The sequence below is a fragment of the Penicillium psychrofluorescens genome (genome assembly GCF_964197705.1).
Source record: "Penicillium psychrofluorescens genome assembly, chromosome: 5".
NCBI lineage: Eukaryota > Fungi > Ascomycota > Eurotiomycetes > Eurotiales > Aspergillaceae > Penicillium > Penicillium psychrofluorescens.
Genome location: NC_133443.1, coordinates 1,222,588 through 1,241,133, shown reverse-complemented (window position 1 = coordinate 1,241,133; position 18,546 = coordinate 1,222,588). Strand labels below are relative to the sequence as shown.

General features: G+C 55.2%; 6 protein-coding genes across 6 annotated transcripts; 3 read left to right on the top strand and 3 right to left on the bottom strand.

The window, feature by feature from the left end:
* Window positions 1-145: 145 nt before the first annotated feature.
* PFLUO_LOCUS7732 (uncharacterized protein) lies at window positions 146-1,179 on the bottom strand (the record flags this gene model as incomplete). The annotated part of the gene is made up of 3 exons (XM_073785397.1): window positions 146-445; window positions 564-676; window positions 726-1,179. 3 exons carry the CDS (start codon window positions 1,177-1,179, stop codon window positions 146-148), a joined length of 867 nt encoding a protein of 288 aa, XP_073641757.1.
* A 691-nt stretch (window positions 1,180-1,870) lies between these two features.
* Window positions 1,871-5,009, bottom strand: PFLUO_LOCUS7731 (Bud site selection protein 6; the record flags this gene model as incomplete). The annotated part of the gene is made up of 2 exons (XM_073785396.1): window positions 1,871-4,777; window positions 4,848-5,009. 2 exons carry the CDS (start codon window positions 5,007-5,009, stop codon window positions 1,871-1,873), a joined length of 3,069 nt encoding a protein of 1,022 aa, XP_073641756.1.
* A 1,011-nt stretch (window positions 5,010-6,020) lies between these two features.
* PFLUO_LOCUS7730 (poly(A)-binding protein binding protein) lies at window positions 6,021-9,556 on the top strand (the record flags this gene model as incomplete). Its single annotated transcript, XM_073785395.1, has 5 exons — window positions 6,021-6,184; window positions 6,471-6,660; window positions 6,718-6,991; window positions 7,050-9,299; window positions 9,351-9,556. The coding sequence occupies 5 exons, from the start codon at window positions 6,021-6,023 to the stop codon at window positions 9,554-9,556; spliced, it is 3,084 nt and encodes a 1,027-aa protein (XP_073641755.1).
* Window positions 9,557-11,444: 1,888 nt separating this feature from the next.
* PFLUO_LOCUS7729 (Nuclear aminoacylation-dependent tRNA export pathway component) lies at window positions 11,445-14,250 on the top strand (the record flags this gene model as incomplete). Its single annotated transcript, XM_073785394.1, has 9 exons — window positions 11,445-11,567; window positions 11,639-11,776; window positions 11,828-11,938; window positions 11,989-12,135; window positions 12,209-12,582; window positions 12,638-12,932; window positions 12,983-13,186; window positions 13,239-13,411; window positions 13,464-14,250. 9 exons carry the CDS (start codon window positions 11,445-11,447, stop codon window positions 14,248-14,250), a joined length of 2,352 nt encoding a protein of 783 aa, XP_073641754.1.
* A 478-nt stretch (window positions 14,251-14,728) lies between these two features.
* On the top strand, window positions 14,729-16,999 carry PFLUO_LOCUS7728 (uncharacterized protein; the record flags this gene model as incomplete). Its single annotated transcript, XM_073785393.1, has 1 exon — window positions 14,729-16,999. The coding sequence occupies one exon, from the start codon at window positions 14,729-14,731 to the stop codon at window positions 16,997-16,999; it is 2,271 nt and encodes a 756-aa protein (XP_073641753.1).
* Window positions 17,000-17,342: 343 nt separating this feature from the next.
* On the bottom strand, window positions 17,343-18,263 carry PFLUO_LOCUS7727 (N-terminal acetyltransferase A complex catalytic subunit ard1; the record flags this gene model as incomplete). The annotated part of the gene is made up of 2 exons (XM_073785392.1): window positions 17,343-17,752; window positions 17,894-18,263. The coding sequence occupies 2 exons, from the start codon at window positions 18,261-18,263 to the stop codon at window positions 17,343-17,345; spliced, it is 780 nt and encodes a 259-aa protein (XP_073641752.1).
* Between the last annotated feature and the right edge of the window lie 283 nt (window positions 18,264-18,546).

The window sequence follows — 18,546 nt, the reverse complement described above, 5'->3', positions numbered from 1 at the left end:
CGTGCAGCTCGAGCCGCAAACATACCCGGAAGGACAACAACCTCCGCCCCCGGTGGCCGCACAGCTAAACCAACCCTTCGCGCATCGTCCTCCACCTTCATGGTTCCCTGCTGCTGTCGTGACAGGCACTACAATTGTCCTGCCATCAGTGGTGAGCGTCGTCGAAGATGTCGTAGGACATGACGTGGTATCGCAATCTCGACCGGTCTGGCAGCACCCGCCATGGTAGACGGCCGAGCAAGCATAGAACCCAGTCGGGCAGAATCCCTCTCCCGTAGTGGCGGTTGAGAGGCTTGTAGGACGGGCCGGTGGGACCAGACTTTCGGTTGTCGTGGTGCTGCTCGTGTGAGATGAAGACGTAGAGCTCGTATGGGACGAAGACGACGACGAAGACGAAGACGAAGACGTAGAGCTCGACGTACTTTGCGGCTCGGTCGTATACGTTCTGGTGGATACCATCACGGTCGAGTGGACAGTCACGGTGATGACGGAGACGTAGGCGCCTGGATTGTAGCATTCAGCAAAGACATACTGACGAACCTAAAAAAGATTTCGGTACTTACATCCTCCCGGGACACACTCGTAGCCAGGAATGCAGCATCCACCACCCAGCCCTTCGGAGCACGTCGTGTATCCGGACTGGCATGATCCAATCTGTCCAGAGCATGTCTGCCCACTGGGGCAGCAGCCCATATCTCCCGACCCCGTATCTTGGACTGACACACAGGTCTCTCCGGCACCGCAGCAGCGATTTGGCCGGCCGATGGACGTGCAGCCGTAGGTACCCGTCGGGCACTTGAAGTCCCGGGCGTGCAATGGATTGTCCAGATCCGATGGCAAAGATGGGGGTTGGAGAGGGAATGACCGCTCCAGAAACACTTCCGGCGTCTCGTCATCCATGGTCTCGTCGCTGGTCTCTCGCTCTGATATCCCCTGGACATTATCGAGAAATTGCCAGTAATCCAGGAAGAATTTCTCCCCCTCGTCAGTGCTCATCTTTCGCACGCCTTGCGCGGGCGTCTCCGCCAGTCGGGAAATTATCTCGGCATTGCGATGCAGTATCTGCTCAGCATCGGTTGACAATGTGATATCATCGATTGATTCGGATACAGAGGTATTCCCTTCTCTCTGGGCCTGGCAGGTTGCCAGGAGAAAAGTGAGGGCTGGTAGGAGCAGCATATAGACACCGTCTGGACGGGTTTGGGAACCCCGTCAGACTCTCAGATTGCAGGTTGTAAGAGATGAAAAGAATTTTCCTGTGGGCAGTCAGTTTTCTGTTATGTCATGCCTACAAACAAAGCTGGGTGGCAAAGGTGTTATACAAGATCTTGTTGAGACTAAGCCGCGGTGGCTGGAGATATATTTCGAATGCGGTGGTGGGATGGGTGAGGTCTGTGGTGGGGTATGACCAGACAGGATGATCAAACGTATAAAGACGATAGTTTTTTTGTCTTGTCCAAAAGTAGAAAACAAGATTGTCAGTCCAGACAAAGAAAATCCGGTCTGTTGGGTTGAGTGGGTGGTGCGCAGGAAATGCGATGGCTGGGGATCGGAAGTAATAGCCCTACTACTATACTACCACGCTCCAATTAATTCATTGAAAATTCGCTGATGGACCTGCTATGCTATTGTATCTCATTAAAAAAACACATTATACTGGCATTAGCTGCAGACCACTAAGGGGCCGGGTATCGACAAAAATAAACACGCCATATGCACTGCAAGCGGTATACTGCAAGTCCAGGTGAATGAGATCGTGGAACAACACCCCAATGCCAAAGTCTCTCTCTCATACACATCATGCAATTTGAAACCCCTGGTATTTAAACAAGAGACGAGAAGCCTAGAAGGATCCAGTCTCAGCCTGCTCCTACTCAGGCTGGTCGGAAGATGGCGACGCTTCGTTCTTGCGGCCGGGAGAACCTTCAGATGCGGTTTCTGCTTCTCCCGAGCTGGTTCCCTCCTCCTGGCCTTCCGATTTCTGTTCTGCCTGGGCGGCAGCTTCGGCAGCCTCCATCTTGGCATTGATGCCCTGCTGCCTCTCCCAGACTTCCTTGCGAATGCGGTCATCCTTTGCTTTGCGCAGTCGTTCCGCCTCTTCGACGCCGCCGCTCTTCTTCAGCTTGCCCTCTTGGACGAAATTCCCGAGTTCCTTCTGGAAGAGACCGATTCGCCGATTCTCGAGTTCCTTCTTCCGGGCCTTTTCTGCTCGCTCGATAGCCTCCACCCGGCTCTCATGATTAGGCTGCAAGGCGCGGACCTCGCCGAGGACGCCGTCTTTGGCTTTCATGGGGTCAATTGTCGGATCGATCCCCAGAGTTCGGGAGGCGGAACGTGCGGCGGGGGTGCCGGCGCCGCCATTGACGTTGCTCTGCGCCTGCTCTTTGGTGGCCTGCTCCACCAATGCAAATGTTTGGGCTGCTTTCTCGAGGTCGTCCTGCAAGTCGGCGGCAAGGTCCTCTTGCATGGTAAGCTGGTCACGTTCCTCACAGACCATTTGCAGTTCCTTCTCCCAGATCTTGGTCCAGATGGGCTTCTCGCGGCTCAGGAAATCTTGCATCTTCTTGATCTCCTTCATGACATTGCTCACATCTCGGCTGACACCTTCCAATTGCCTGGGCAAGGGCCGCACGCCTCTTGTGACTACATCCTTGCGGAGATCCTCCACCAGGTCTTGGAGATCATCCACACGAGCGACAAGCCGCTCCGATTCCTTGGCGAGCTCCTTTTTGCCTGTATTGACACGGGCTCGACCGGCATCACCTTCGAACGTCGGGATAGCAGCCTCCTCGGCAGAATTCTTGACCTTGCTTGCCTTGGCCCGCACGGAACTCATTGAGCTCGTAATGTCAGATGTGAAATTGGAATAAGTCTGCCGCAAGACAGCAAGATCGCGACGAAGGCTCTGAAGTTCTGCAACCTGACTGCCGCTTCCTGCGATTGGAGCTGTTCGCCTGTCACCGAGAGCGGGAGGAGCGGTGACCGAGACCGGGGGCGCGACCGACAAGCGAGCCATTTCTTTCGCCGCTTCAAGCTGCCGGTCCGAGACGCGTTGAATGACGGTCCCTTGCCCGGCAAGAGCCTCTTTGACGCCCTCAAACAGGAGCCGCACGCTGCCAAAGCCGTCGTCGAAATGTTTCTTGACCTCGTCCAGGGTGTCAACATTTAGAACGAGGACCGAGCGGTCTTTGACATCGCTCAAGTCTTCTAGCTCATGTCGAATTCCCGAAATCGGATCTTGGACGTAGATCTCAGGCAAGTCTGCCCCGTTGTTGTGTGTGTTCCATGCGAATTTCTCAATGAAAGCCAACTGCAGCCGCCCAATAGTGAGCTCTGCAGCGCCTTCTGGAATGACATACTTTTTGATTTTGCTCTTGTACTGCAAGAAGAGAGTCAACTCCTTTCCAGGAGAGGGCTGCTCGGCCACGAATTGAGAGACTGGCGGAGGTGTAGAAATTTTCGTAGATAGCTCGAGGCGGTCTGGCTTCGGCGTTTCTGGCTCTGGCACCGCTTCAACAACTGGAGCCTTGGGTTTTCCTGACTCGGCGTCCCCAAGGGGTGCCGGTGCCGCGGGTGGCTGTGGAAAGCCTAGCTGTGGCGTCTCAACGGTAGTATCCTCAGAGCTATCCTTCTCTGATGCAGTAGATTGATCACCCGAGAGTTCCTGGGCTGCTGATGCTTCTTGCTGTGTGACCGAGGGGGGCTCGGTTGCAGTCTTGCTCTGCTCTTCTACTACTGGATCTGGGATACTCGCAGCCGCCTGTGCCGCTCCACTCTTGGAAGCAATGGAAGACTGTTGTCTCGTATGCGCATATGATCCCCGCAGGCGGACTGCGTTCAAAGACTCGCGAACATCCCGGCCACGGTTCGGAATAGGGGAATTCTGGGTCGGGAGAACCGGGACACCGTTGGTGGAGGGACCCAGGTGCTTCTGGATTTGATATGCAGAGAAGCGACGAGACGCACGTCGCTCCAGCTCTCCACTTCTTTGTAAAGCACCAAGGGCATCGTCCTGTTTCGGCTGTGGGGGAGGCGCCGGGAAGCCTGCGGGTGTATTGGGAGTAGCCACCGCGCCGCGAGGAGTAAGAGCCGCGTCAACAATGTCCATCGGAGAGCTTTGTGTGAGCAGTTGTTGGGTCTCCCGCCGCGATGCCTCCCGTTCAGAAAAGCTCCCTCTCCCACCATCGGCTGATACGGGCGCTGGTGAAGGCACGGGTGAAGCTCGAGACATAGCCTGCTGGTCGTCCAAAGATCCACTACTGCCATATCGCTTAGCCGACCGTCTTGGTGACTGCGCAGCCGCAGGCGGCATAACGGAGGCGGCTGTTTCATCGTACAGTTGTCCCATGCTGGGTTGCCCGTCCAAGTTTCCGGCACTGGCGTGTCGTCCCGGCACGGGTCTGCCCTCCTCGCGCTGTTGTCGTGACCGTAGCCGTGCCTGTTTCTTCTTCAACCCTTGCAGTAGATTGACAATTATGTCGCGAATCCGGGGGAGGTAACGATCGAGGCTCTGCGGCGATGCATCTTGGCTGAGGGTGTCTTCCAGGATCGTCCGTAGGAGGTCTGGCACGGGGCCCAGATCCGAGGTATCGACGCTGATAGCATTGAAGGCCCGACAGGCCAGGTTGAATTCATACCCCAGACGCACATATACATCGGACACGTCGTTCTCCGACGCTTGTTTCCGAGACCATTGCGTCAGAGTCTCCAGGAGTTGTTTCGTGGCTACCAAGAGATGGGTTACGCTCTTTTCGATTTGGGAGATCTGTTTATCGGGCTGTGGGCGCGCACACACACAACGTCAGCAACCTTATTTCAAGACAGTGAAATACACCGGAGACACGTACTGCATTCTTGCTGGACCCTGGTCGGGCCGAGGCCGATGAGCTGCGGCCAGACTGGGAGGCCATCGTAGGGTCGCTGCCCGACAGCGGGTACTGGGGGGGAGGGCTCTGAGGAGGATCCCCAGGGTAGTGTCGCTGAGACCTCGAGCCCGACGGCGACTGCATGTGCTCTGCGCGGGCGATGGAACGAACAACAATAATCAATGGTTGGGGATGCAGGAGGGAGAACAACAACGAGAAAGTGTCAGCTGACTAGTGTCCGATACGCGGCACGTAAAAGTTACCCGCCGTTGGGCGTTAGCACGCTTGGGAAGGCCATGGATCGGACCGCGGCAAAGGGAAGTCAATTGTCGATGACGAATGGATGGGTGATGGCTGATTTGTTGGGATAAATCGTCGAATCATGCATGCGTCTTGCGTCGTGCGTCTGCGTTGGTGTGAATTATTGCGCGAGTCTATGGAACAGGCTGTCGAGTCATGTTCATGTTACATTGGGAGGGCCCAACAAGCTACCTATTATTGGAAAATAGCAGTCGAGAGGATAGAATATGATATTTGATTTCCTGGGACAAAAGTACTCCCATCCTCATCGTAATCAGAGACGGTCCAGGTATACATACGACTCGGTGGTGCTATAGTGGGTCATGCCATAGCTGACAGCGGCAAGGTCCAACAGCATAGGGGAGCCCCCGAAGCAACCAACGCAATAACCACCTAGGATGACCAACTTATTATTGACAATAGTAGTCGCAGCACTGCGAAAGTTTGAAAGAGAATCAACTATCTGCTCGATTCTTATTATTGATCACTGGGCACTTGAGGTGGCACAATATAATACCAGTGACCATACCCGTACATGCATCCCCGTGACTTTTCCCAAACAGGCCTAAGTCCATCACCCATCCATCGACTTTCTTCATCCCTCGATCACCCTCGACTGCCCTGCCCTTTCTGCACTTCCCCCCTTTCTGTCCCTCTCCTTCCCCACCCCCCTCATTGACTGGACCTGTGGCTGTTCTCTCTCTGTGTGTGGTGGCTGCTTCCCCCTCTCATTGTCCTGTCCCTGTCCTGTTTGTGCAGGCGGTGTGTTGTGGATTCGTTCCTCGTCCTCGCGGCTTTCCGCCGTGCGAAGTTCCACGACACCAGCCTGCCCTGACTGACCTTTTGAGTCAATCAATGGCTTCCACCATCAACTCCATGCCTGCTGCAAACAGCGCGTCGGGCAATGCCGCCAATCCTGCGGCACAGAACTCGGGTCGTCCGTCGCTGAGACCCAGCGCCAGCACCAAGGGGTCTGACGGTCGACGACAATCAGGTAGCCCTGCGGACGGTGGAACTAGGTACGCTGCAATTCTCCACCCACCCGATCGCTTCTCTCCTTTCTGTCCGAGGGCTCGGACGAAACATCGCTTTTCCTCTCGTGGTTTCTCTCCTTTCACCCTCCTGGGGTGTGAAAGACCCGTGCACGTGCCTCGAGCTGGCAAGCTTTGTTGCAGTCCAGCATAGAATTGTGTGCCATTGAGGACCAATGGAATGCCTCGGATCTGAGGACCACTGTCCTTCTGCTGTATTTCCTACACAGCCGTCTTCTGACCGTCACTGACTCAAGCACTTGCTTCTTCATAGGCGCAGCAACTCCCACAAGGCTTGGACCCAAGGGACCAACCCCATTACCCAGCGTGCTTCATACGCATCGTCGAACGGAAACATGGCCCACCAGAGGCAGACGGGTTCCCCTCGATCGGGCCAGAAGGAATCGAACACCCCGGACAGCCATGCTCATGACCGTCTTGTCTTCCTCTTTGCTAGCTTTATCGTAAGCTTGTCACATTCTGATGACCGTACTCCACGATCAAAGCTGATTGTGTTTTAGGGTCTGAATACCACTATTACCACCAAGACAGGAGACAAATTTACCGGCATCTTCTCCTCTTCGACTCTCGAGACCAGCGATTCTTCTTTCCTGCTGAAGATGGTTCAGCGCGCCTCCCAAGAGAATCAAGCCAAAGCCAACGGTGTGAGCGAAGTCACAAGTCCATACCTGGGAACCGGGCCCGACCACAGCATGGCATTTGATATCAAGGATGTTGCGGACATCGCCGTGCCCAATGTGGTCCCGGCAGAGGTTTCGGCAAAGGAACCAAACGGTAAGACTAGTCCACGTCAGCTAATACCACATATGTGCTGACCGCTCTCTTCCCGCAGGCGCGTCGGCTGGGTTCAAGACCGATGCTGATATCTCTGGGAACCTGGCGATGCGAGAGCGAACTTTGAAGCGCTGGGAGCCCGCTGAGCACGAGGTCGATATGTCACTCGAGAGCACCACAACGTCGGGCTGGGACCAATTCGAGACAAACGAGAGACTGTTTGGGGCCAAGTCCAACTACGACGAGCACCTGTACACGACTCGCATTGACCGCTCGGATCCGGCCTTCAAGCAGAGGCAGGCTGAGGCGGCTCGCATTGCTCGCGAGATTGAAGGTACTGATGTAGACAATGTCCATATGCGCGAGGAGCGAGGTTTGGTGGCGCCAGACACCGGCGATCAAGATGAAGAGGACAAATACAGCGGTGTTCGTCGGGAAGACAAGATTTTCCCGCCTCTTCTCTCCGGCCAACCTAACAAATACACCCCTCCTGGGCGCCGAGGACCTGGTGGCCCGCCTGCAGCCGCCAGACAACCTACGCCTTCCAAGGAGGCCGTGCCGGAACAGAAGCAACCCCAGGCGGCACAAGGTGTCAAGGCCTCCGCTGATGCTGACCAGAAGTCTGCCAAGCGGGCCGTGCCTGAGAATGCCACTGCTAATGTCGAGGCTGAGGTATTGGACCACTTCCGTCAGTTTGCGAACAGTGAGAAGTTGAAGATGCAGGAGCGCCGTCGCAACCAAGCATCATATGATCGGACGATCAAGCTGAATGAGTTGATGAAGTTCTCAAAGAACTTTAAGCTTTCTACTCCAGTGCCGAAGGACTTGGTGCCGATCCTGGCGAAGGACCCCCACAAACAAGAGGTGATCATTCAACGCGCTCAACAGTCACTTGATGACACACCCACACCGAAAGCTAACGCTGTTGCTTCTGAACAAAAGCCACAGGCTCGTGGTCCCACTGGCACAATGCCTCCTGCGGCACCTTCCGATCGTCAAACCTTTTCGCGCGGCCGTCAGGGCAACCTCCCCACAGGTCCGCTTGCTGGCCCGGGAGGACGATTCCCACAGCAAGCGATCCAGCCTGGCCGCCCTGGCACAGGTATGCTTGGCCACCGCCTGCAGGACAATCTCCAACAACGAAAGGGGGCCGGTATGGGCCCTGTTCCCACTCCTCTGCCCATTCAGGATGCTCGTGGTCCTCCCACTGGCCCAGCCAGCGACCAACCCAAGGTAACGAGCCCGGTGAAGGCTCAGACCCCGACTTCTGCCGCGGCGTCCAAGTTCAACGTTCGCGCTATGGAATTCAAACCCAATCCCGCTGCGAGTACTTTCACACCTGGTGGCGCCCCCTCTGCCAGCGCTGCTGGTTCTGCGGCTAGCCCCCGACCATTCTCGCGCAACCGGTCTGTATCTCGTGCTACCACCCCGTCTGCCTTCTTTGGTGCGAGGAAGCCGCAGCCTATTTCGGAGCGGCCGTCCATTGATGATCAGTTCAATCCCGTCAAGCGCATGAAGAAAGAGAGTGCTGAGCAGTCTGACAAGCCTTATACATTCAATGGCGGAATCCCACCGCCTTATAAAACCCTTCCCACCTGGGATGTTTCCGAGGGCAAGGAGGAGACAACCTATGATCAGATGTTTAAGCAGCCAGTCGGCGCTTCTTCGGTCTCGCCACAGGGTCGATCCGCATCCAACAACCCTCATATGCCGCAGCAACACCAGATGCCATTCCAGTACCAGCAACAAAACCCGGGAATGCCTCCTTCTTCTGGCCCTCCCAATGGCCCGCATCATCTCCATCCTCAGGGCCCTCACGGCTCTGGTCCCTCTCACATGGATGATCACCACCGCATGCAGTTGTCTGCATCGTCTTCGCAAGTCTTCCCTTCTCCACGGATACAGCAAGGCTACCCTTCTCCCATGGCTCCTCACGCTCAGCTAGCTTTCGGGCAGCCGATGCCGCAATTCTATGGCGGACCTCAGCCCAACCACATGAGACAATATCAAGGTGTGCCCCAGTTCATGAATCCACAGGCCCCTATGGGGGCACCTATGATGGTCCAGCAACCTTCCAATGGTCCGTACATGGGCGTCCCGCAGAACATGTCTCCGTACAACCCCCAGATGCAAATGTACTCGCCTTCGCCAGGCCATGCCTACCCACAGCATGCTCCCCCTCCTCAGCCGCCTAGCGGCTATCCAAGCCCCAGCCGCGGTGCTCCCATGATGATGCATCAGAACTCGCAATCGGGACAACCCCCGCAGCCCATGATGTTCATGCCACCTGGTCAGCAGCAAGGACACAGTGAGTTACCCCAGCTACCTTTTGTAAATGACCGATGCTAACCTATCCCAGTGCCGCCCGGTCGCGGCGGTTATCCACAGCAGCAGCCTCATTACTCCTCAAGCCCGCACCAGTCTCATCATTACCCTCCCAACCAGCATCGGACGCCAAGCAACAATTTCAATCAGATGCCGCAAATGCCTCCGCAGATGTCCAATACCCCTGCACCTTCGGGGACGGGCTCTCATTCCGCTGAGGCTGGAGACGAAGGGAAATGAAATCCGCGACGGCCGATACCCTCGCGGGGCGCCTGTGTCAAACATCAAGCTTCTACACTCTTCATGCATTCTTCCTCTCTTGAATCGCTGTGTGCTTTAGAATGTGTGCTCAGCTTGACTCGTCTCCCTCATTAGGGTGCAGTTACCACATTTATGACATGCACAGTGAACGGTATGTGACGAATCCGTACTGTCGATAGCCCCGGTTCTGACGATCGTGCTGTCAGGTTGGACAAGTGAGCCCAGTTGTCGTATTTATCACAACCCAACTGGATGACTCGAAACCATGGTCACCCTCTCATGCGTTTTCCAGCCTGTCATCCACTGTGCAGCAACGACTTGCAGCAACTCAGAGAATTTATTCTACAACAGATATTTATTTCTTTTCTTTCCGGTCTTTGCTTTTTTTTCTTTTTGCTCCTCCCTCTTCGGTGGGTGATGCTGAGGGCTTCTGTGTTGCACCCACTAGGCTCACATGTTGCCAGTGGTACGGATTGAAGTTTTTCGTGGGGATGGATTACGCATGGAGCAGGATATGTGCAGTGGTCATCGTGATGACAACTGGATGTGATTTGTGGTGGTTCGTGGAAGTGGACGGGGTGGCCAAGCAGGGAGTTGCGTGTGGATCAGTGGATGTGGTTGCTAGCATTCTCAAGGAGTGCCAATAACACGATTATACTGTAATCGAAGATATTCCTATAACTACCTCTTATGACAACGGTCCAATCTATAAATACAACTCCAACAATCAAACAAAAACACCATCCCCCGGCGGCAGTGATCAGCTTGAAAATACCTATTCCCAATATCGATTAGCCACCACTTCATCAACTCATGAATCAAGACTCGGACAAAGGGGAAAAGCATCTCCTCAGGTCTTTTCAGTTTTATAGTTTGTCGTCATCCAAAGCCCCCGACACCACAAACCCATTCTCATTCACCGCGGTGCTTTACAGCCCGAGTCCCAACCGAGTCCAGCTTCCTTCCCTCAACAAACGAAACCCAGAGCAAGAAACAACACCACCGAATCTTCAAATCCACCCAACAAGCCAGACCCAACAGTGTTCCAACCCCGACTCTCCTTTCCTCTCACTCCTCCTCCTCGACCACTCTTCGCGCAGTTGGATATAGAGCAATGCCCACACACTGTTCGCCGCAGCCATTGGTTCCTACCCGTCCTCATGGAAGCAAAGCGGACACAGGAACCCCAGATCGCGGCGCCTGCCAACATTCACGAATGAGTGCTGGGTTTCATATGCACACGATATTTGCTCCCAAGGTCGAGGATAGCACTGCTCTCGCAGTGCTGCCCTCCCTGTAAGAACAGGACGCCGTATATCAAGCGGCATAGACCTTCGATTGCCTTTTCAGAGCCGTGCACCTGCGTCTGCGAAGAGTGGGAAGAGGAGGAGCGAGATTCCCGGGAAGTAAGAGTCGGGAATCCGAGAGAGAGGTGGATTGGCTGTAGGAGCTGTGGAGGATTTGTTCGACTCGTTTGGTAGTGTGGAGGTGTTTCAGAGCATTGAAGATGGTTCTTGAGAGTGTTGTGGAAGATGGGTGCTCGGGTGGTCGAGGAGCCAGTACCTTCGGCTTGGGGAGCGAGAACAGGTCGCGCGCGGGTCGTGGACTGGCGCGGTCTGACCTTTTACCAGGATCACATCATTGGAGAGCTGCCAGGGTATTGCGAGGGTGGTGGAGAATGGGGAACAGAGAACGGGACGTACCTTTACATCGGTTGTTGTTGAGTTGTTGGAAGAAGAGAGAGAGAGAGAGAGAGAGAGAGAGTCTAGACTACTGGCCTCAGGCACTTATCAGGCGCAAACCCGATAAGGCGGGGCAAAAGGAGAGCGACATCAACACTTGTTTTGTTCTGTTTTTTGCCACGACAATGGATTTCCTCAAGTCGGCCGTCGCCTCGGCCATAGCCAAGGGCAGCTCGCTTCCCTTCTCCATTGGCGACCGAGTCGACATTGGCGATTCCATCTGGACCCTGCATAATGCCACCAAGCGGGTACTTTCTTTCCCTAACTACAGATCCTGGCCCGCAAACACACCAAATGCTGACCTGTCTGTTCCCTCTAGGACGATGGCTCCGCATGCAGCGTCTTCACCTTCGATATCGCGGCCAACAAGTCGCGTCTTCCCCTGGCCAAGAACGCAGTGCGCAAGTCGCGGACTTTGCGCCACCCCGGTGTGATCAAGGTTCTGGATACGATCGAGGTAAACATGAAGCGAGGATACTGAAAAGGCAGAGTGCTTACGCGGAAATAGACCGAATCCAACCTCTACATTGTGACCGAGCGTGTGGCGCCCCTGTCCTGGTCTGTCAAGCGGAGGAGTATCAGCGAGGAGACGGCGAAATGGGGGCTTTACACCGTGGCCGTGAGTGAGCCCCCGGACGCATTGCTATGCACGCGCTAATTTCGGAACAGTCTACTCTCAAGTTTATCAACGACGATGCCTCCTCCGTCCACGGTGCCGTGCGCGCTTCGTCGGTCTTCTCAAGCGAAAGTGGCGAATGGAAGCTGGGTGGATTTGACATCTTGAGTTCCATGAAGGAAGACGAGGCCATTATATATGTCAGTTGCGCCTCATTGGTATCCTAAGGAAAGGGCATGGCCGTTATGGTACTCCCCATGCTGACTCTTTTAGACGTACGGAAGTATTGTCCCCGATGCAGCACGATACACGCCCCCAGAGGTCGTCAAAGGAGGCTGGGATGTTATCAAACGCAACCCATTAGCATCGATCGATGCCTATGGGCTGGGCGTACTGATCTTCGAAGTCTTTAATGGCCACTTCGCGGGTGCAGAGCAGGTGGGCAAGACGACCAATATCCCTCCGAGCATGCAACAAAGCTACAAGCGTCTCTGTACGGCCAACCCGAAGCTGCGGCTTAGTCCTGCACACTTCGTGGAGCAGGGCAAGAAACATGGCGGTTTCTTTCAGACGCCCCTGATCCGGTTGACGGAGGACATGGAGAGCCTCGGTCTGAAGAGTGACGCTGAACGAGAGGAATTCATCAAGTATGTTTTCTTTGCCTTGCCCCACTTTACTCTGTTGCTAAATCTTCATCTGCAGTGAACTCGACGGTCTTTCGGAAGATTTCCCCGAAGACTTCTTCAAAATGAAGGTGCTCCCCGAATTGCTCAAGTCGGTTGAATTCGGCGGCGGCGGGCCCAAGGTTCTTGGGGCTACTCTGAAGATCGGGTCCAAACTCTCACCGGACGAGTTCAATGCCAAGTTGACGCCTGTCGTGGTGCGCCTATTTGGAAATCCGGATCGAGCCCTGCGTGTTTGTCTGTTGGACAACTTGCCCCTAATGATTGATAATCTGCCCCAGAAAGTTGTTAATGACAAGATCTTTCCACAAATGGTGAGCCCTTTTCGGTTAACGAGCATTCTGGCCTTTCTGACCCTGTCTAGACTTCCGGCTTCACCGACGTTGCGCCCGTCGTTCGAGAGCAAACCGTCAAGGCTGTCTTGGCCGTCATCAACAAGCTCAGTGATCGGATTGTTAACGGCGAACTGCTCAAATACCTGGCACGCACCGCCAATGACGAACAACCTGGCATCCGTACCAACACAACTATCTGCCTCGGCCGAATTGCCAAGAATCTGAGCGACGGTGTAAGCACATACCTTTCCGGCATGGACATCGGACACTAACTCTGGCGTGTAGACTCGGTCGAAGGTGCTTGTTGCGGCCTTCACAAGGTCTCTTAGAGATCCCTTTGTGCATGCCCGAAATGCCGGACTGCTCGCTTTGTCCGCCACGATTGATGTGTTCTCTGAAGATGATTGTGCGGGCAAGGTTCTACCAGCTCTTTGCCCGACATTATTGGACAAGGAGAAGTAAGTGAATACTGTTTGTATGCTACTTCCACAACTGCTTATAACTGTATAGAATGATTCGAGACCAGGGGAACAAGACACTGGATCTGTATCTCCAACGGATACGGAAATTTGGCAGCACCATGGCGGACACGGCATTGCCAGCTTCTGCGCCAGCAGAGGGCAACAAGACAGAAGCACGCATCGGCACATCGAACGACAAATCATGGGCCGGATGGGCTATTTCATCCTTCACGAACAAGATCACAACGGCGAATGGAGAGATCCAGCCCACAGAGAACGGCAACAAACTTGCGAAGGCAGAGGCGGCGCGGCCCGCATCTGTTCCCCCGGTCATATCTTCACCCTCGGCCTCATTGGAACTTCCAAGACAGACGCTTCGGCCTGCAGCACAACCACTTGGCCGATCCATGTCAGATCGACCTGTTCCGGTAGTGCAAGAGGAAGCAGAGGAGGAAGCAGAGGAGGAAGCAGATGACGTTTTCGACGCCTGGGGCGCGATGGACGACGACGATGACGAGAAGGACGAAGATACGTTTACCGCTGCGGTGTCCACTCCAAAACCTACTTCTCCCGAGCCCACCGCAACCACCAAACCGGCCGCAGTCCCGTACGATGACGGCGGCGAACCCGATTTTGCCGGCTGGCTGGCGGCAAAGTCCAAGGCCAAAGCGAAGCCACTGCCTCCCAAGGGTCTCAACAAGGCTTCATCCACTAATACCGTGGCTCGGACTGCGACTGTGAGCACCACCAAACCGCGCGTGGCTGCGCCGGCTAAAAAGATTGATACTACGCCCAAGGATGCGATGGATGATGATTGGGGCGATGCCTGGGACTGAGGGTGTGATTCTTTTATGTTTATAGACATTGTTCCATCCTCTCCCGGACTGTGTAAATATATACCCAGTGGTGTTAGCTTGTGCGCAAAAGAAACCTACAATAATAGTCCTTTCATATATACATCCTTTCTTGGTAGATCTGCTTATCTTATCGACCGGTACCAACAGTCTATTTCTTCCTCCACCTACTGAACTGACTTTCTCTCCACCACGGTCCCAGGCAGTTTTCAGCGAGTCCCGCCTCGGAGACAGACTTCTCCTTGTCCGACATTTGCTGTTTTGGCCCGTGAGATAACTCCGACCGTGTTGGTTCCGCCAAGCCACCGTGCGCTCCCGGGCTTGCGGAAATCTTGCTGCCTCCCGAACGGCGAGCACAGCGTTATCTTATCACCGCAACATGCGCCGACACTGAGATCGGTATTTTCCCCCCAGGCCGCGACATTCTCTCCTGCCACACACCCTGTGGCTGTCTCTCGAAATGGACCAAGAGGAGGCCCCGCCACCTTACTCGGCAGTCGACCCATTACTGGCCCAGGCCAACAACAATCGCCGCAATGCCAACTCTCCGCAAGGCCCGATCCCCGGCAGTGTGCCTCGGACGGAGTATGCCAGCAGCAGCTCCCGCATTCCTGCGCAGCCCACCAACCTCGGGGCTTCGCCCGACCCACCTGCACAATTCACCTCCGCCGTGGCCTACTTCGAGGGGCGGCCTCCAACGCTCTTGGACGACAGCCGAGGCATTCTCCACCACCATATGACCATCTATCCGCGGAGCCAGGCCAAGGATTTTCCCAGACGGCCTCGCTGTTGGGCTGCGCGAGTGGACGAGGTCACCCAGCAGGACTGGGACACCTTTCTCCGCCACCTGTTCCCGCCGCAGCTAGGACTAGCAGCCTCGTCGCAACATCTGCCACGGCAGTTGAGGGCCGAGATCCAGCGAGACCGCAAGGACCGGCCGCAGGAGACGGACGATGAACGGCGGGCTAGAATTGCGGCTGTGATTGCCGAGTGGAACCAATGCTTTTTTGAACCTCGTGCGACTTGCCTCTTCTTTGTGTACGTCGCCGAACCGGACGCTGCGCCTGCATCGGCTCTTTGCCCGAAATGTTATCCCGCTACAACCAAGGTGAATCAGTCGGCCCAGCCCCAAGGTGCCGCTGGATCTCCGGGGATTTCTTCGCCGGGACAATCAAATCCTGTGTCACCAACGTCAGGGCAATATACGCCGTCACCGGCAAACCCATGGCCTGGCCAGCCCGTTCCTCCTTTTGCATATCCCGGCGGCCCTGGTATGCCTTTTGGTCCACCATTTGCTGCACCGCCGTTTGCTGGCGCTGGTGCTCCGCCGGCCAACCAGCCGCCCGGATACTTCCCGCACCAGCCACCGTATGGGAGTGCCCCACCATGGGGATGGAATCACTGGGGCTACCCACAGCCTCAGTATCAGAATCCAGGAGCTTCCAAAAGTGGTGCTTTTGGATGGATCTCTTCACTTGCATCACAAGCACAAAAGTACGGGGAGCGATTCAGCGAGCAGGCGCAGCAATATGGCGATCAAATCAGTGCTCAAGCACAGCATTATTCTCGACAAGTCGAGGACCAAGCTTTGGCACATGGTCGATGGCTCGAGGAGCAGGCAAGATTTCGTGAACAAAAGCGGGCTTTCCCACACGGTGGCTACAATGGAAGACCTCCGTGGGGGCAGTATCCCCAGGAAGCACATGGCATCCCGATGATGCCTATCAACAACCCAAGCCCCCAAAACGAAGTGACTTCGGAAAACCGGAACCAGAACGTCCAGCCTCCACCAGAACCCGAAGCCCCTGCAGCCGAACTCTCACGTCGAGGGTCCGTCAGCTCCACTTCATCCGAATCCTCTCTCAGCTCAATCGACTCTCTCTCAACAACATCCGACCTCAACGCCTCAGACCTTACCACAGTCCGAGCACAACTCCAAGCACTGGACGACCGACATGACCGCACCCTATACGACGCCGCCGTGGACCTCCGGCGGCAGCTTTCCGTCCTCCAGGAATCCCGCCACGAAGCCCGGGTTTCACCCCGAAGAGGCTGGCTACATGGGCGGCGCCATCAACATCCTCACCACAATCATCACCACCAACAAAACCCCCACGACTGGGGACGCTGGGAATCACCCGAGCAGCAACAGCGGAATTCCACCGAACGCCGCGCCATGAAAGAGGAAATGCGGGCTACTAGGAAGGCATTCAAAGACGTATTTCGTCGCGCGCGCGATGAGCAGCGCGAGCAGAAACGCTCTCGGCGGAGACAGCATGGGCGGCATCGCTCTGGTGATGGTGATCAGCCGAAACCACAGGATCAGCCATTGGACCGGCGCTTGGAGAGTCTCGCGCTGGATGGGTCTACTGAGTCTGGCGCGACGTCGACTCCGTCGGAGTCTGCTCTCCAAACTCAGAAACCATTGCCCACTGCTCCGCCTGCGCAGTCTGTCCCTGGGACTCAGTCAAGCGGTCCTTCTTCTTCTCGTTCTCAAATCCGGTCCCAGGATTCTCGGTCTGACAGTGTGGCTGATAAGAAAGGGAAGTCGAATGAGGCATCGGCCCGGCTGAAGGAGATGCTGAAGCCGCGCAAGAAGCAGCAGCAGCAGCAGCAGCAGCAACAACAACAACAACAACAACAAAGTACTGCCTCCCGTTCCGCTTCTACGGATGTTGATGACGCCGATGCGAATAAGAAACCTGTCAAAAAGGATCCTAGCACTCAATGAGATGCGCGGATCGTGGTATTTTGATTTTAATAATTGGAAGCTGGCTTTCCTACCGTTCAAGCTGCTGGCGTCACAATGAACCCTTGATGGATTCTGAATGGTGTTTTCTTCTCGTTATTATGTCTAGATTCATATTTTTGGGCTGATAGCAATCTCCATTGCATAACCACCACTGTCCCATGGTTTAGACCACCAATGTCGAAGGTAGAGATGTGTGTATGTATCCAACTTTTGTAGAGATTTCTCGTTTTATAGAAGGAAGGAGGAGGATTATAAATCTACACCATATCCCCCCTGCTGCACAGACAAGATCCAAGAACCCCGTTCAAAGTGCAGAAACGAATCACGACTGCGCCTGTGCCTCGTTCTTCTCCACCAAATCCCCAACCCCAAGCCCGCGCCCAACCTTGACCCGGATCATCTTCTCCGCATCCTTCTTCCCCAGCTCCCCAACCTCGTCGCCTTCATCCTGATCATCCTCCTCCTCTTCCTCCTCGGCATTCTCGCCCTTCTTCTTCTTCTCCGCCTTCGCGCGCTCCCGGTCCTTCTTCTCAATCGCCTTCCAGTCCAGCCACTGGTCTTGTAGATTCAGATGCATTGCATACGCGTCCTCCCCGTCTGCGTAGTACTTGCTCTCGATCTTCTCAACTTCGAAACCCAGCGTGTCTCGGTACAGGCGTAGTGCGGCGGTGTTGGACATGCGTACGTGCAGGGAGACGTAGTGCGCGCGGTGGGATTCGGACATTGCTCGTTCTGTGTGGGGGTTTGCGGGTCAGTCTTGTTGTGTTCCAAATTGCACATACCACCGCCGTTGTGTCCCAATTGATAGAAAACAGAGTAGGACTATAACACCACTGGAAAAGAAAGCAAGGAAAGAAAAGAGGAAGCACATACGACTCATTCGCATCAACCGCTCCGCAATCCCCAACCTCCGATGTGTCCGCATAACACTCAGACTCGTAATGTGCCCATGCTGCACGCCATCCGAGGGCTCCTCCTCCATCTTGGCCAGAACATACCCCACGACCTTGGGGTATTGGCCCGAGACATCGCCCGCGGCGCCCGGGCCGCCCGCGGTCGCGGTCTTGTAGCCGCCGCGCGGGCGCACGACGGCGACGAAGCTCAGCTGCGGCCAGGTGAGCGCATGGTAGAGGTAATATTTCAGGAAGTAGTTCTCGGGCAGGTTGGTGATGTTGCAGGTTTGGATGGCGGGGAGGAGGTCGATGTAGGAGGGGTAGGAGGAGAGGGGGACGATGTCGACCATTTTTGCTTTTCCGTCTCCCTGTTCGAAGGAGGGGGGGTTGGAATTGAGGAATTGAGTGGTGAGGGTTGAAGAAGCGCTGAGGTGCGATGTGCCTGACTCCCGCGGTTCATCTGTGCCTCGCGCTAGCCGGCTTGGGGATTGAGGTCACGTGCTGATAAGATGAAAGTGGCGGATGACTAATCTGCAACCGTCTCCCCTTCTGTTGGCCGCGGATCCAGTGCCTTGTAACTTAGTTTTATCAAGTAGGAGTGTACAATAATAACAATAGGTAGAAAGGCTCAGT